Below are 18,232 nucleotides of genomic sequence, written 5' to 3' on the forward strand. Positions count from 1 at the left end.
ATGCATTCTGAGGGAAAACAGTGGAAATGCTGACATCTGTTGGCAGAAAACTGCTCCAGCAGGAGCTACAGAACACGAACGCTGCTGATAACGACATCAACACTGACTGGGAAAAAGCACCACAGGGTGATTTTATGTGTCTGTGTCGATCATGTGATGTGAAAACTAGCCGGGTCCTAGCCGGGTCACACATAAAACTGTAATTCAGTAATGCTACAGGAAACATGATGATAAACAAGTTCTCACATTTACAACTTTAGATTTCAAACTTTATGCATGATCACTGTACGTGCTGAGCAAATTCCACTGTGTCACTTTGATTTCAAAACAAGGCCCCCGCAGCACAAAGACAAGGCACAGGTTGTCATTTAATGTTCAAAGATAAGTAAAGTAGTGCATCATGCTGAGTCGTTACCAAGTTGTAAATGAATCAATATTTCATGATTATCTTCAATGAGCATGTTGTTTCTCCTTAAGTAGAATTTCAAGCTGCACAAGCGACAAGTAGGCACTGACGTTTTAGCTGTAAAGTACAAAAGTTTATAAAACCAGAAACAACAGAATTCATATTTGATGAAGTGACAGAAGTACACTTTTCATTTTATTTTGTTTTTATTCTCTACAGCTTCTAAATGTATGTTAGAAGTGGATAAATGCCGAGTGGCATTTCTTTCTATTACTGTCCGATCCAGGACCCAGTAGGGAGAGAAATACTGGACCTAAGTAGCTGGAGTGCCCTCAATTGATGAAAGTAAAAGTTAGTTTTTATCTGCAATTATGACATTTGTTTTGGTAATCAAACGACTTCAGTCGGCTAAATAAATACTTCGACTCTTGATTATTTCTTGTATCTAAAACAATATTAGTTTGAGAGTGACAGCAGCTTCTCATCCTGTTTGCAGTTTAAAACTGGGGGCAACTTTTTTATTGTAAAGAAGACTGAGCAAGAAAACAAACAAAACGTGATTCCAGTGAAGTTTTATTCAGTTGTGTTTTATTTTGAAATACAGTCAATCTGAAAACACACTGAGACTTTGGGTTGTTCAGACTTTCTTAAAAGGTGTTTAAACATTTAACTAAATATGAATGTTTATACCTGATTCAGTTATTTGTACACACCCATGACAATAGATGTAGTCTTGTATGATTTCTGTACTACACTATTAGTCAAATCTACACAGTGTCTTATTAGCCATGCAGATTTGAATTACAGGGGAGGTTGCAGAATAAAAATATCAATAATTTATTTCAATAGAGCTCTTAGCTGATGTTGCTGCTTCAACCTCTCTGGATCATCAGGACACAGCTGATCCTCTCTCAACACCACCACCTTTCTCATCACTCCCTCTCTGATAGAGATCACTTCCATCTGATGAGAGAAGACAGACAGCAGAAGTCATAAATAAGAGTTGCAAGAGTGCAAGCCTGTCACCATTCTCCTCTCACAGCTTCACTGAGGAAAGCAGCTGCTGAGAAAGTTGGAGGTTTACAGGAAATACTGGATCTTTGCTTTGATTCTGTTTCGTACAATACTGCTGAAACCAGCATGGACTGACTCCAACCCTCTACTGACCTCAGAGTCTCCAGTCTACAGTGTGGACTCTCCACAAGATCACACAGCGGCTTCATATCTGAATCCTGCAGCTTGTTGTCACTCAGCCTCAACTCTCTCAGATGGGAGGGGTTTGACTTCAGAGCTGAGGCCAGAGAAGCACAGCTGATCTCTGACAAACTGCAGAGACTCAATCTGAATAAAGAATAAATTATGTTACTTTAAAAGACAATGTTCCTGCTTGAAATCATTCAGTGTTTAATAATAACATAATATATAATAAGAATAATAATGGGATCCGTGGGAGATTGCTACTAGGGCACAAGCTGAGGCTTGATCAACCTCAGCTGGGTTGCCTGAGTGAGGGTGTATGATGTTCGAAAGACCCTAAATACCCTATGACCTCAGGTAATTTTAGCATTAAGATATTCAGTGTGGATCAGTATAATATCAGCCTTGTGTCTGCAGTTTAGTGTCACCAAAACTTTCACATCATATTAATCTCAGCACAGGAGTAAAAAATGGTGTCTGACCTCAGAGTCTCCAGTCTACAGTGTGGACTCTCCAGAAAATCACACAGCAGCTTTACTCCTGAATCCTGCAGCTTGTTGTCACTCAGTCTCAGCTCGCTCAGATGGGAGGGGTTGGACTTCAGAGCTGAGGCCAGAGAAGCACAGCTGATCTCTGACAAACTGCAGGAACTCAATCTGAATAAAGAATAAATTACGTAACTTTAGAAGACAATGTTCCTGCTTGAAATCAGTCAGTGTAGTTTTTTTTATATATTAAAGCAACATTATGTAGTATTTTTATCTAAAAGGCTTCAAAATCCTTTTGATGGTACACTGACTTGTAATCGTGGTGAATGACGTCATTGCCACTCTGGCCCATAGAAGCTTTCTCTTGCACTATGTAGGACTGAAATCCTGGGCAGGTTTTCTATCACAAGAACAGCGTAATGCTTTAAGGCACCACAACACTTCAACAAAATCTTAAGGAAGCAGGCTATAAGAAGAAGCAAAAATGTATATAATATACAATGTGAGTTCTTTGAAAGAAGCTAACTTGGTATTCTTAGTATGGATATCATGGCAGAGGCTGGAAAGAGACCGAAGAGGATATCGGAGGAAGCAAGGAAGAGGAAAAAGAGTGACCAAGCAAGAGACTGGACTAGAGTATAAATCGAACTGGCTTTTACTCATTGGCATAAGCTGAATGAGCTGAAAGGATGCAGGACAGATGCTGGGCTGGCCTTCTTTCTGTTGGACTAAGTAATAACTTATTAACTGACTTGCTGTGTCTTGTGTTGTTCTGCTTGCTTGATGTATTAGCAAAGTTGTCAACTTGATCAATTTCAGCCAGAGGTTTCACAGACAGAGGTTTAGCTGCTAGCTATAAATCTCGAGTTGATGTTAGTAAACTTACTACATTAATCAGTAACATAACAAGTGCTCCTCTGGCTTTGTTGGGTAGCTTGCCACCCAAGTTACAAGCAACATTATGCTGCTGCTGGGGGAGAGTGCCCCCGGTGTCTTGAACTGTGCATTACACTGTGAAACAGTAGAGGTGCCAAATTGCACAAAAAGAACATGTTGCATTACATTTACATTTATTCATTTAGCTGACGCTTTTATTCAAAGCGACTTACAATTGCTATAAGTGTCAGAGGTCGCACGCCTCTGGAGCAACTAGGGGTTAAGTGTCTTGCTCAGGGACACAATGGTGGATGTCTTACAGTGGAAATTGAACCCAGGTCTCCAAAACCAAAGGCAAGCATCTTATCTATGCGCCATCACCACCCCTTCATTAAGGTTTTAAATGCGGAACTCAACATAGCTCTGCCATAATCTATGGACTAACCCAGTGAAGAAGAAAGAGTAATTAACATTAGAATACCCATAGTGGATCAGTGTAATATCATCCTTATGTCTGCAATTTAGTGTCACCACAACTTTCACATCATATTAATCTCAACACAGAAGTAAAAAAACGGTGTCTGACCTCAGAGTCTCCAGTCTACAGTGTGGACTCTCCAGAAAACCACACAGCAGCTTCACTCCTGAATCCTGCAACTTGTTGTCACTCAGCTGCAGCTCTCTCAGATGGGAGGGGTTGGACTTCAGAGCTGAGGCCAGAGAAGCACAGCTGATCTCTGACAAACTGCAGTCCCACAATCTGAATAAAGAAAAAATTATGTAGCTTTAAAAAAAAAATGTTCCAGCTTGAAATCATTCAGTGTTAACACTTAATACCAACAGGAGGCAGGTTCAAACTGTAAAATACAAAGAGGTAAAAAGAGCTCTCATTGATATTAATGACAACGTGCTGCTTCTTCAATAAGGCCGTAGTGACTTCACCTCTTAAACTCTGCAGTTCCACCAGTGGCTCCATCTATACAAACTCATGTTGCGCAGCCCAACACAAATAAAAACCCACAAAAACTGATTTAGATTCAACTCAAGATCCCAAAGTTTCCAAAGATGCCAAATATGTCAGGATGGATTTTGGGGAAATATGAACAAAAGATATAAAATCAAAGCATCTTCAGTTTAAACTTTTCAGTCAGTATAAGCATCATATAGCTTCTTAACAATGTTTGAAAAAGCAAATATTGAATATATTTGTTATTGTCTAATGGTTGAAATAGAGAATATTTATTTATTCATTGTTTTATTATAAATTATTAAAAAATATGGATTGCCCACCGGGGATGCACAGTCAGATGCAAGGAAACCATTTAAGGAGAGAATAAACTGTTCACAGAGAAATGAGATGTCCTTCCTACAAAGTGTCATGTGAAGTTACGTCCGTTTCTGATGATGTTGGCATCACAGCTGGATCAGTTGTCGGCTAACAGCTGTAGCAACTTTGATGGAGTATGTACCAAATATGTATATATATATTATGTATTATATTGATATGCTGATTGTGAATTCATAACCGAATAATCTGGAACATGACTGTAAACAATGGAAATGATTTATTAGGCTTAGGGGAAACTGAAGTGAAATTACTCATGTCAAAGCAGATACTAAAGAATGATCAGCCTCACATGTGAACCAATGAAAATGATGATCAATTATGTAAAACGTGTTTCTTGCTGACGGACAGACTCTCTGTGACTTTAATTGTGTCCGTTATAAAAGTGAATGGGAGAAATAAGAGATCACGAAACGAAAAATCTATCTAATAAATGACTAAAGTTTTTTTGGTCCTTGTGTTGTTCAGGCCTACAATGAACACAGATATTAACTAGACGGTGAATCAAAAAACAAATCAAATATAAAACTTTTGAGTGAAAAACTTGAGATGAATGGGGGCCAGTAAAAGACTTCCATGAAGGCTGCTCTCATGTATCCTTGCTCATGGTTCCTCAGAAATCCCTCCTCAATCCTCATGCCTCAGAGCACAGATAAAAGCTTTTGGGACATCCTGCAAGATGGTGCACCAGGAAAACTTCTGGTTCAAGCAAGGAGCAAAAAATGATCAAATAAGAGAATTGAGATGCACCTTCTTACTGCAAATCACCTGCACACCTGTGACTAAATCAACATCTGACAGTATATCAAACCCAGCTCTTCACTTACTTCTCTAACCAGATTGTTCAATGAAAGTGACAGAAAGTACAGAAAATGTTACAATAAGCAAGAAGCATAGAGTTTATCTTCTCAAAAACAATGTTAGCTTATGCTATCTCAGGACAGTTAAACCTACAGACAAACAGGGGCAACAGGGTTCAATTTCAAAACGTTTTGCACCAGTTTGCTATGGTTTCTGGAGTGGGATGACAAGTTACCTCAAAACGGTGTGCAACGTTACGCAACAAGCTTCGAGGTATGTTTTCTCCCATTTGGTGGGTGTGTCAGAGGTGTTACCCAATCAGCAGCGACAAGTATGTATACCCAGCCATATTAAAAAGGCAGTAAAATGCAGTCTGACTGTGTCCTGCTTTTAGGTCTCCTGAATCACTAGTTATAACATTAGCAGATAAGATACTCAGTGTGGATCGGTATAATATCAGCCTTATGTCTGCAGTGTCAACACAACTTTCACATCATACTAATCTCAGCAGAGAAATACAAAAATAATGTCTGACCTCAGAGTCTCCAGTCTACAGTGTGGACTCTCCAGAAAACCACACAGCAGCTTCACTCCTGAATCCTGTAGCTTGTTGTTACTCAGCTGCAGCTCTCTCAGATGGGAGGGGTTGGACTTCAGAGCTGAGGCCAGAGAAGCACAGCTGATCTCTGACAAACTGCAGTAACTCAAACTGAATAAAAAATAAACAATGGAGATAAAAATCCATTAATGATCCAATCAGATGTGTTCATGCTTTAAATGTGCAGCAACATTACTATGTCCTAATCAATGAACTCTTCCCTAAAAGGAGTAGAGTGACTTTGTCATGTGTTATTGTGGATCATCACAAAGTCAGCCTTCCACAGAGATCCCCCACGTCAGCACAACATTCATACACTTATTCATGTCAACACCAGTGCTCGAAGTGGAAATAAATAAATGGCAGTACTCCCCATGTTGGCATGCATTTGCTGTATGTTGTAATGGTACTTAGACGAGCTGCCAACAGAGAAAAGCAGGCAGACGAAAACATGAACAGGTAAGCGTTGGTGCAATTAAAGAATTAGTGAAATTAAAAAATTAGGTGCCAGTACCGGCAGTTTGTAAGATGTGCCTGTGTCCAAGAAAAAGTCATGATACGCCAAAGTGTAAAATGTAGACGTGCAGGCCCACGTCAAGCACTGGTCAACATAGTGGCACAAGTACAATTTCTTTCTGTCTGCAGCTAGCCTCATAGACTCAACTCATATTTATGACTACTTGACCTGCAGTACAGCAAAGCAAATTCCTTGTACGTGTATTCTAATTGTCATTTAATAATTAATAATAGAAACCTCACCTCGGGAACCACTCTTAAAGAAGAGGAAATTGATAGCCAATTAATTAATTCTCATAAAATATACTTAACTATCAATTTGTAACTATAACTGGCCTACTTGGCTATTTTTCTCTTTTTGAAGCACCCCGTCACCCAGCAGTGTCATATACAAAATGTTTTAATTCCCAGTTTGTCTAATTCTATGAATGACATCTTCTTTTTCCTCGGCTTAAAGCAGGCAATGCATCAAGACATGTTGTAGAGAATTTTTTTCAATAATCTCATCACCACAAATAAATCCAATCCTAGGTTTCTTTTTAAATCTATTGATCGTCTCTTAAATTACTTAGCCTCGAGCCTGTCTTCATGGAATCCATTGAACCACCCAGTTCCCCAATATCCATTCTGAACCACTTTACACCTGTCCATGTCAATAGATTTTAGAAAAATTGGTCTGCAAGCAACTTCTGGAACTGATTGACGAAAATGACATATTTGATAAATACCAATCTGGCTTTTGTCAGAAACAAAGCTCTGAGACAACTCTCCTCAGGGTCACAAATTACATTCTCATGCCGTTATTAGATTTGTCGGTGGAATTTACAGACTACAACGATGAAATCGAAGACCTAAAACGGAGAAGTTTGGAAACGCTGCCAACCCCGTTTTTGTGTTTCAAAACTCTGGAGGCCGTTTTAGTGAACACGGGCCAAAACGGAGGACTTTACAAATGATGACGCAGCCGCTCACGCTCAGCTCTCTGATTGGGTCTTGCAAAGCAGAAACACAATGCTGCTGACCGGGTTTTTGACATCATATTTTAAAACTTTCAAAGATCTACCAAAAACCCAGCTCTTTACCCAGGCATTCAATCCTGTAACTATGTGTAAAGCTTCCTTGGGTCCTGTGAAAGGCACTAAAATATTTATTTATTTATGTAATGTTCCCTAAATTAGTAACTAAGTAATATTAATTATCAGCTGTATGTCATTCCTAACTAAACTACTAGTCAAGGGCTGAACACATCAGGCCCAAGCGTAGACTAAACTGGTGTACAGCTCTGTCCTGTACACATACTATACATCCTGATAATTGTTTTTCAGTTTTCAGTCTGATAACTGGTTGTTAATGAAATGAGGGACCACGGGGAAACTAAACAACCAATACACATACGCATGGCTCAACACAGAAGGGCAAACTCCTCAGCTCAAGACTCACCAGATTACCTAAATCTGAAGGATAAACGCCACTCACTTGAGGACCACCAGGTGCACATTTTAGACAGAGAGGATGGATGGTTTGAAAGGGGTGTCAAGGAAGCCATTTACACCCAGTTTAAGAATCCACTACTTAACAGGGGAGGAGGTCTTTCCACCAAATCCATCATCAGAGTTACCTCTTCGACTCTGGCCAATTGCCTCACCGATATACAAACCAGGATGAAACCTTTATCCAAGCCTTCATTACATCTAGAATCGACTATTGAAATAGCATCCCGTATCTTTCATCTGCCAAAGCCCCAAATATATTTCAGTTCATCCTAAACTCTTCTGCCCACCTCCTCACCCATGCCTGGGACCACATCACCCAGGTCTTCCAGAATCTTCAGTGGCTCCCAGTTCCACAAGGTATTAAGTTCAAAATCCTCCTCCTCACCCACAAAGCCCTCTATAACCAGGCCCCTTTCTAAAGTGTCTTTGAGTGTCATGAAAAGCACTATAGAAATAAAATGCATTGTTATTATTATTATTAAGTAAAAGTTCAGTTTAGATCAGACAAATTAACTTCATACAAGAGCAAAATACATTTACTGACCTTAGAGTCTCCAGTCTACTGTGTGGACTCTCCAGTCCAGCAGATAGCAGCTTCACTTCTGAATCCTGCAGCTTGTTTCCACTCAGGTCCAGCTCTCTCAGATAGGAGGGGTTGGACTTCAGAGCTGAGGCCACGACTTCAGAGTGAGTCTCTGAGAGTCCACAGTAGGAAAGTCTGTTATGACAGAATATAAAACTTACTAAAAATAGACATGATAACAAAGCACATTAACATGAGTGGCTATAGTTCAGCTGGTCAGTCATTGAAGGTTTGTAGTTTGAAACATGAGCTCCACTTGTCAAAGAGTTTTTGAGCCACACAGCAGACCACAAAACACTATTTAGACAAGAGTGTCTGCCGAATGATTAAGCAATTTTTCATTAACTTATTTCAACACGTCGTTTAATGAGCTGTAAAATTACTGCACTCGTAAGCATTTACCTCAGTCCAGCTGCCTTAACTGTCTGTGATTTGCAGGGTTAGCTGATGAACAGATAGCTTTACTTGTTGCTGAAGTAACTGCTAAGTGCTGCTAACTAGCTGCCGTTATCCAATTAGCTCAGTTAGCCGTGCCACTAGTGGTCATAGCTGACTCTGCCCGGACTGGGAGCTCAGAGTACCTGGGGAGTTTTTAGTATTTACACCTCTAGTCAAGCACTGGAGGTATTCAGGCCAGGAACGGGGGTACCCAGTAGGGAATAATGGCGAGGATAACACACACCTGACCCCACACTACCAGAATGCTCAACTTAATCTGTGTCCATTGCACTAATTCTTTTATGCATACTGTGAATTTTTGCCCATTGCTTGATAATATCCTGTAATATCCTGTATATTTTTTGCATTATTTTTTTCTTTCCATTGGATTATAGTATTATTTTTTATACTTTTTTGATCTCTTTACTTTATCTATATTTTATATATTTCTGTTCTAAAGCACCGAAATACCAAGGCAAACTCCTCATATGCGAAAACTTACCTGGTCATCAAACTAATTTCTAAAGTAGCAAAACATATGAAAAGACATTCATTGTTGGAACTAAAATATTTAAAATTGCACCTTTTATGTAATGAGTATGGAGAGGATGATGTTCCATTCGCTTTTCAAGAGGGAGGATGGCCTACGCTCACATCCTCTCAAATCAAGCAATAATAATAGATAATGTATAAATTTAGAAAATGGACAGTCCTTCATATGAAATAGCTCAGAAAAGGATATAACGTGTCTGTGTATCTGTATATAAAAAGAACAATGAACAGACACATTACAGAAACAAACAGTATTAGACATCCAGGTGTCAAAGCAGTGCCACTAAGGGAGGGTCAGGGTTAGGGGATGTAGCATTTTTTTGGTACACCCTCACCAATTCACCTCCCATGCAAAGGTATTATCAAATGTAAAGAGGTACGCAATCTTATAACAAAACTGCAATTGAATGGGTGGGCTAAACTGATGGCTTCAGCTTTATAATGTTAAACTCATCTGGACTTACTGAGCCTTTCTGCAGTTCCTCACAGCTGGAATCAGTTTCAGTCGTCCCTCCTCTGATGTGTTGTACTTTATCAGGTCCAACTCATCTAGAACCTCCTCTGACATCTGCAGTATGTAGGCCAGAGCTGAGCAGTGGATCACAGGGAGTTCCTTCTCTGATCTGTTCTCTGACTTCAGGAACTCTTGGATCTCCTGATGTACTGAGTGGTCGTTTATCTCCATCAGACAGTGGAAGATGTTGATGCTTCTGTCAGGAGATATCTCATCACTGTCCATCTCCTTCAGGTTATTGATGGCTCTATTGATAATTTCTGGACTATTGTCGTTCTGACCCAGCAGGGCTCCTAAGAGTCTCTGGTTGGACTCCAGAGAGAGACCATGAAGGAAGCGAACAAACAGGTCAAGATGGCCATTTTTACTTTCAAAGGATTTCTCTACTGCTTCCATAAGAAAGACATCCAGTGTTAAATCAGAATGTTTTTTTCCCAGGAAAGCCTCCAGCACCTCCGTATTCCTGTTGGTGTAACAGTGGAACATGTAGACTGCAGCCAGAAACTCCTGAACGCTCAGATGAACAAAGCAGTAGACTGATTTGTGGAAGATCACACTCTCTCTTTTGAAGATCTCTGTACAAACTCCTGAGTACACTGAGGCATGTGTGACATCAAGACCACACTGCTCCAGGTCTTCTTGGTAGAACATGATGTTTCCTTTCTCCAGCTGTTCAAACGCCAACTTCCCCAGCTTAAGAAGAACCTTCCCGTCAGCCTCCATCAGCTCCTGTGGACTCGTCTCATGTCCCTCATCGTACTTCTGCTTCTTCCTCTTTGTCTGAACCAGCAGGAAGTGTGAGTACAGGTCAGTCAGGGTCTTGGGCAGCTCTCCTCTCTGGTCTGTAGTCAACATGTGCTCCAGAACTGTAGCAGTGATCCAGCAGAAGACTGGGATTAGACACATGATGTGGAGGCTCCTGGATGTCTTGATGTGTGAGATGATTCTGCTGGACAGCTCTTCATCACTGACTCTCCTCCTGAAGTACTCCTCCTTCTGGGCGTCAGTGAAGCCTCGTACTTCTGTTACCCTGTCAACAGATGAAGGAGGGATCTGATTGGCTGCTGCAGGTCGGGAAGTTATCCAGACGAGAGCCGAGGGAAGCAGATTCCCCTTGATGAGGTTTGTCAGCAGCAGGTTGACTGATGACTTCTGTGTGACATCAGACACAACCTCATTGTTCTGGAAATCCAATGAAAGTCTGCTTTCATCCAGGCCGTCAAAGATGAACAACAGTTTACAGACAGCGAGCTTCTCTGCTGGGACCTTCTGTAATGTTGGATGGAAAACATGGAGCAGCGTGAGAAGACTGTACTGCTCATCTTTGATCAAGTTCAGCTCCCTGAATGAGAGCAGAATCAGCAGACTGACATCTTGGTTTTCCAAGCCCTCTGCCCAGTCCAGAGTGAACTTCTGCACTGAGAAGGTTTTTCCAACTCCTGCGACGCCGTTGGTCAGAACCACTCTGATGTGTTTCTGTTGGCCAGGTAAGGCTTTAAAGATGTCGTGGCACTTGACTGGAGTTTCATGGAGGGTCTCCATCTTGGAAGCTGTCTCAAGCTGCCTCACCTCATGTTGGGTATTAACCTCTTCACTCTGTCCCTCTGTGATGTAGAGCTCAGTGTAGATCCTGTTGAGGAGGGTTCCACTTCCTGTTTCATCACTTCCTTCAGTCACACGTTCACATCTCGTCCTCAGACTGATCTTATGTTCATCTAAAACTTCCTGCAGACCACCACTCACTAAAAGAAACACACAAAGGTTTTAGACAAAATAAAGAAAATGTGACAATTTCCTGATTATTTTACTTACCAATAAAAAGCGTTTATTATGATAAAATGTAGTTAAGGTTCTAAAATCAAGTTTTGGGGGAACATCAGAAATGCTGCTTTTTCTCTTAGCCTCTGACTTTGTGTATGTGTTTGACAGGCTGAGCCTCAGCAGTGATTTTCTCATAAATTTGCATTAATTAAATTAATATCTTTATGTTCTATAAAGTTCTGAGCCTTCTCTATATTACCGCACTAACCCTCTGTAATTTATTTATTTTTTCTATCTACAATGGCCCTAATTCACAATCATAAAATATTCAGTTCACATCAGCAGCAAATTAACAAAGCTCTGTTATGACTATGGGACTGTTCGTTACAGATCAGCAAAATCCTGAAGTTTGTAAATGATTTGAGTCTTCATGCAGACTGTAGGAACCAGGGATTTCAGCACCGATCTTCCAATTTGCAGGAAACCCGCTCTATCTCCTGATCTCCTGATCTCCTGAGCCACAGCCACCTAACTTTGCTGTCCTAAATTCACAATGGTGGACCGAAACAGCAGAAACTGTACACTCCAAACTTTGGAAACTGAAAACTCAAAAACTAAATGTACCATTTAAAGCTGTTCAGCTATTTGAAGAAGCCTTGAAGAGGTATCCACATGGTTGAATATACTTATCATTAGCCTTTTAACAAACGTAATGTAATGAAATGTAGCAGGTTACATTTTTAAGATGTGCTGTCTTACTTTGTACAGTGTTGATCTGACCGGCTGTCTGCAGTCCAGCTCTGGTTCTGGATCTTTCTCCACAAAGGGGACAGGAGGAGACTCCTGGTGAAACAGACTGGTCCCGGTATGAGGTGATGCACTGTCTGCAGAACCAGTGTCCACAGCTGGTAGAGACTGGATCCTTCAGGATGTCCTGACACAAAGCACAGCAGGACGGCTGCTCCTCCACAGAAACAGGACTCCTCTTCCTCTCTCTGTGAAGACATTTCAGTAGAACTAAAATGATTTGTTGATTGTTGTTGAAAAATATCCACATTTGTCCGACTCTGTGTAGAAGCTCAGATGGTCACAGAGAACAGTAAATGTGTTGTTACTTTTCTGTTTGAATTCAACTTTCAGTCTGACATAAAAGCAGCGAGTTTGACACAACCAGCTTGTGAAAACCACTTGCACCGGTTTGCTATTGTGCAAAGCAAGTTCAATAAGAATTGATAAACAATGTAGCAAATGCAATAACTCGCATTTAATAAAAAGGTATTGGGACAGATATTGGACAGATGAAGGTAATTTTAGCAGGAATGCTGGTTATTAGACATGGACACTGATTAGTGTAGGGAATTAGAGTTTGAATGGCATCAATAGTTATATTTCAGGTGGCACTGACACTGTGGAACGCTTTTCCCTCAGACATACGCTCTGTGGTCTTAGTTGAAGCGTTGAAAAGTTGAAGAATCTTTGATTTAAGCAGGTTTTTGTCTGTGAGCTATTTGAGGTGTACAATTGTGTGCCTTTTAACATCCATAAATGCGTCGGTTTTACTGACCGATTAATGTTATGGTTTTGTGATGTTTGCTGTTTATGTTTTATTGCTCGACTATTTCACCGTTTTAATTACCCCAGATTCACACAGGTGGTGGCTGCACCGCATTATGGCTGTGCCGCAGCTGATGGAGGTGATCATGGCCAAGCTATCTAATGCCCAGTTACAAGCACTGAAAATAGCTGATAGACTTTGTGTCATAGCTGCGGTATTTCGAAACATTTTAAAACATTAGTGGCCATCCTTTTCATTAACACCAAGGGCACTGCTGAGGGTGCAACTGTGCACACTTAACAAAGAGATTGTCACAGTCAGCCATGTTTTTCGTTCACTTTTGGCGTCATGCACTACCATGCACCTGGAACGCTTTGAGGTCAGAGGGCAGATATTTCAACTTGGAAATTTCCCAGTTCAGAGCAGTCTGGAACACAGCATTATTGTGGTGTCGGAATAATCGGAAAAATTATTTCTGGACTGGGAAAATTCATGCGAATGTCCCCTGATGTCGCCGAGTTGTTGACATCAGACACGTAGAAACATGGTGGACAACGTGGTTGATGATTAGAAACGCTTGATTAATGGCGCAAAATCACGTATTGCATTTACATATTTGCTAAGGTGTCATTTGTAATATAGTATCAGGTTATAACAGTTAATTTGCTGTCCATGTAGAGTGAAGTAGATTAATTAGAGCAGTTCTTTATTATTAGCAGTATTTGTATACACGGAATATTTTAGTGGTTTCAGGTAATGTTCTGGTGCAGTAAAACCTCTGGGACAAAAGATTTTACTTTGTAATAGAAATCTTCAAACTGTTTCAGCATAGTTGGAGGACAACAATAATGCTAATCCAACACATCTTTATAGTAGCATCCATGTTATTTCGACATTCCGAGCACATGAACACACCGAAGTCTGAAGAATGACTTGAAATGAAATGAAATGGGACCATTCGAGGGGCACATGAATGCAGAATTTGTAATCATTCTGCTGTTCACATGTGTGCGAAACCATGGGGGTGGATCCGTAAAGATCATGGATCAACTACGATCCGTTGCGCCACTACAATCCACCTGCTGCTTTCTGAGTGGTGGAGTCCAGAGAAAAGAAAGAAGCTGAATCCTAATCTCCACACTCACAGACTTTGAAGGGTTATGCAATGGTTGGATCATTACAGCTTATCTGAGGAAGAGAAAAACAACTAAAATTTAAAAAATGAATACATCTTCTACATATACATATCTTTCAGATATTATAGATATTGTCTTAGAATAAATTCTGAATTGGAGGTTCTCGACTGTTTTGCTAAAGAAAAATAATAAACAAACAGTATCTGCACTAATAGTTCTGCAGCATGAACATAAACCTTTAAGCATTTTGTCTTCATCTTCAATGTCATGATGAAAGCCATTTAGGAAGCTCTAAACACACAAATTGCTTCTACTGTCTGTTTAAAGTTTCTATCAGTCCTCTTAGATCAGATTACAGCTTCTCTAGGTGACTGTCAGCTGTCACAGATACTAAAAAGGGAGATAGCACTAATGATTTTTCTTTGTTTCACAAAAGGTCTGTTGAATTTTATTTAGCAAATACATTTTGGTAGAAAATGTAATATACAAGCACAAAATCAACAGAAATCAACAGAAATTATGGTATCAGCAGAGGTAAGTGAAAATGAGTCATGTAAATAAGTTAATAGCAGTTCTCTTACTTTGTGTCTGAGGGTCCAGGTTCATTTCTGAAGAATGGAGGTTCATCTTTAGAGAAGTCACTTTTTATAGACAGACAGCTGGGTACTGCAGACTCTGCTCTGTCCTCCTCTCTCCTCGCGCACAGACTCATCATCTGGACTTCAGTCAGTCTGAGAGGTCAAACAGTAACACTGACTGTGAGCTCAGCACACAAGAATCAAGAACAAGTTTGTTAAAGAATCACAATCAAGACTGAGAGAACAGGTGCCTGCACCACGAAGCAGGATTTGAGCTTATCCAGATAACTTCAAGGTTAACCCTGGGTTCAAGTACTACTGTAATTGTATCGCCATTGTAACAACGCAGAGGGGCTAACCTGCTCCGGAGCAGGTTATGTTCCAGTTAAGAGATCACATCTATAAAAGCCTACTGACCAATCAACTCTTGTGGACAATCACATCACAATCCATAGCAAATACCACAGACTATTTTATAGGTTGCATTTCTGTTTGCTGTGGAGATGCAGAGAACGTTAGTATAGTGATCATCCTACAGAGACTGATTGAAGTAGGCTGCCAGAGCCTTGTAGACTTGGGCGTAGCGCTGTCCACAGTGCTGAAACAGAGCAGAGGAGATCGATATATGGCCTAGATTAGAACAAGAATCTTGGTTTGGCTTGCTTTTCGTGGTTATTACATGCTATGTCTGTCTTTTAACTGTTTAGTTTTTGGGATTACACTGTCTTCACTAGTTTCTCAGCAGCGAGCTTCTGTGCATTTCGGGTTCCACTGTTGTTGTTAGCTTCGGTGGGCACCCAAAGCTCCTTGGGACTACTAGGCCTACTTCATATTTATATAAAAACCGAACAAAACTGAACATTGCTTGAAGAAAAGAAAGCGAGGAAGTTGAACTACCTGGTGGGTTCACAAAAAATGTGTCTGTAAGCTATCGTTGTACTATACTGTGAATAAGTTAGCAAGTAAAGTCACTAGTAAACTCACCACCCCGAACGCTCACTTCGCAAAGGGTGGACTGGCACAAGAGTTCAGGCCGTGAATTTGACTCGACCCCAGGCCACCTTGTTCACACAAACCACCAAACCACAAATTTTTGTGGACTAACCTTTTTATATACAGTCTATGGCAGGGGTTTATGCAGGCTTCTCCTCATACAAAGCTTCGGAAATCACTGAGTCTGAAGGGTGTGCAGAACTTCACCTGCCTCCCAGCTTCTTTCTGTGCTGCTATAGCTGCTAAAAACTCTCAGCTTCCACCATCTACTGCTATGTGTCAAAACAAAACTCTGTGGTGGTATTGTGTGGTGTTTTGTGTGTCACTTTTATTTTACTTTACGAACAGTACAGAGCACGGCCTTTCCCTGGTGGTTCATCGAACAGAGTTAAACCCAAAACAGCATGAAAAGATCTGAAAGCCCCAGAGCTAGAGGTCAGGCTACATTACAGGCTGCATTAAAATATTTACTCTATTTAACATACATAAGTATTTTACACTGGCAAAAATTGCAAAGGAAAATAAAAAGTTTACAACTCCACAGATTTGTTTTGGAAGAATTTTGTTGTGACACATAACAGTAGATGGTGGAAGCTGAGAGTTTTTAGCAGCTATAGCAGCACAGAAAGAAGCTGGGAGGCAGGTGAAGTTCTGCACACCCTTCAAACTCAGTGATTAACTTCCTTTGGTCGCAGTGCAGCCTTCTCTTTGATATAAACACAAGAAATAACAATAAAATGAATCTCCATAAACGGATCGTTTTAAATTGTTTTTTCGTTTTGAAACAAAAAACAGAAAAACGGTATTTTCGTTTTATAATTGCGAATTACGGATTATCCAGAGATACCCACACCCTAACTCGGTCACAGTAAAGTACAACGACAGCTGGAATAAAGTTACATACACATGTTTTCTGAACTCACCAGGTCCTCGCTTTCTTTTCTTTTGTCCGTTTTTAATATAAATATGAAGTAGTGCCAAACGACGCTAACCACACTGGAACCGGATGTGCTGCTGAGAAGCTCGAGTGAAGATAAATCAACGTCGTAATCCTAAAAACTAAAGTAAAAAGCTGATTTAATGAAAGCAGTTTACTCCTTTGTATGTAAACTCACCGCCCCAGAGAGCAGAGGGGTGGAAGCTAGTAAGAGACTGGTGTTCTGTATATTTATGCTACCTATCGAGATGTGCTACTTAGCGGTTCTGCGCATGCGTGGTTTGTTTCCACCAGGTTTCGCGGAACGGCAGCATTTTTCGACAAGGCAGCATAGATCGTCAGAACACCGGCCCGGTGGCTGCAGCCGTGCTAATATTAGGCTACAGTCTGCCGCCAGTAGACTTGTCCTTGTTTGCGGTTGTTTATCTGCAGACACCGCCTCTTTTATGTGATCGCGCTCCTGTCTGGATTGGGAAATCTTGGTTTGACTAATTTCCCGAGTTGATAACCTTCGTGTGACCGCTTATCCCGATCGAGATTGTTAGGGTTAGTAAAGCCAGATAAGATATCCTGGGTATTTAAATCTTGCTTCGTGGTACAGGCCATGCTCTCTTTTCTTTAAATCTGTGCATCTTGGTTTCATTCAGCCAATCACGGCTTTGTGTCCACAGATGAATCAAAGTGTTGAGTTCACTCTTAAACTTTCTTTCCTCTACAGTCCACAGGGAGAAAACTGACTCAGAGACACTGACAGTAAAATAATAAAAATGTTGAATTAACACTCACCCTGCCTCGGCTTCGTTTTTCTCCTTCTGCTCTGTCCACTCAAAATGCATGAACTGACTGGACACTTCTTATTTCCGGCAGACTAGACGCATCTATGGCGTATTGCTGCCCTCCTCTGTTCGTTATGTATGTAGATACTCAATCAGTTTTTTCATTTTGTTCCAACTATCCAAATTAAGTAGAGTGCTGTCTGCCTAAAAACTCCTTTCATTCTATGTAATAGATTCCAAATCTTTTTTAAAGGCGTATCAGATCCTATTTTACTACAATAAGTCCTCCAACTTTGTTTCTTTGCTTCCTTAATTACACGTCTAGCCTTAGCTTTAAGCCTCTTATACTCAATAGCATAGTTCTCCAATAAGTGTTGCCTTAAGTTTTTATATGCCCTATTGCTAGCTCAGACTGCAGCATTACATTCTTGAGTTAAGCCTCAGGGGCCAATTAACTGGCTCTTCGATTAGACACCTATCAAATTTACAAATTATTGGCACATGATCACTTCCCACTGTATAAAGATCCATTGTTTTCCACCAACTGATTGATGCTAAATCTGCTGATACAATTGTAATATTTATGACAGATGACATTGATAAAATTGTACAACTTGTTTGCACCTTGCACTGTGTGCTGATTCACATCTTGGCCAGGACATCCTTGTAAAAGAGATTAAAAATATCAA

The 18,232-nt window shown here is 40.5% G+C and overlaps 1 protein-coding gene across 1 annotated transcript; it reads right to left on the reverse strand.

The window, feature by feature from the left end:
• Window positions 1-972: 972 nt before the first annotated feature.
• On the reverse strand, window positions 973-17,633 carry LOC119884722 (NLR family CARD domain-containing protein 3-like). Its single transcript, XM_038695076.1, has 11 exons — window positions 17,554-17,633; window positions 14,841-14,990; window positions 12,328-12,563; window positions 9,758-11,549; window positions 8,265-8,438; window positions 8,008-8,131; window positions 5,649-5,800; window positions 3,554-3,727; window positions 2,086-2,259; window positions 1,574-1,747; window positions 973-1,369 (listed from the first exon to the last, which is right to left on the reverse strand). Exons 1-11 carry the CDS (start codon window positions 17,601-17,603, stop codon window positions 1,360-1,362), a joined length of 3,210 nt encoding a protein of 1,069 aa, XP_038551004.1. The 5' UTR covers window positions 17,604-17,633; the 3' UTR covers window positions 973-1,359.
• Window positions 17,634-18,232: the final 599 nt, after the last annotated feature.

Source organism: Micropterus salmoides, unplaced genomic scaffold (assembly GCF_014851395.1).
Source record: "Micropterus salmoides isolate LMB-PRFRI ecotype aquatic unplaced genomic scaffold, ASM1485139v1 Ms_hic_scaffold_1, whole genome shotgun sequence".
NCBI classification, from domain to species: Eukaryota; Metazoa; Chordata; class Actinopteri; order Centrarchiformes; family Centrarchidae; genus Micropterus; species Micropterus salmoides.

Bases quoted from the DNA above. Each gene is read 5' to 3' on its own strand.
- LOC119884722 (XM_038695076.1), bottom strand. From the start codon at position 17,603: ATGCATTTTGAGTGGACAGAGCAGAAGGAGAAAAACGAAGCCGAGGCA. The intron at 14,991-17,553 runs GTGAGTGTTAAT...TTGACCTCTCAG, and splicing joins AAAAACGAAGCCGAGGCAGG to ACTGACTGAAGTCCAGATGA. The intron at 1,748-2,085 runs GTCAGACACCAT...TTCTTTATTCAG, and splicing joins TGTAGACTGGAGACTCTGAG to ATTGAGTCTCTGCAGTTTGT.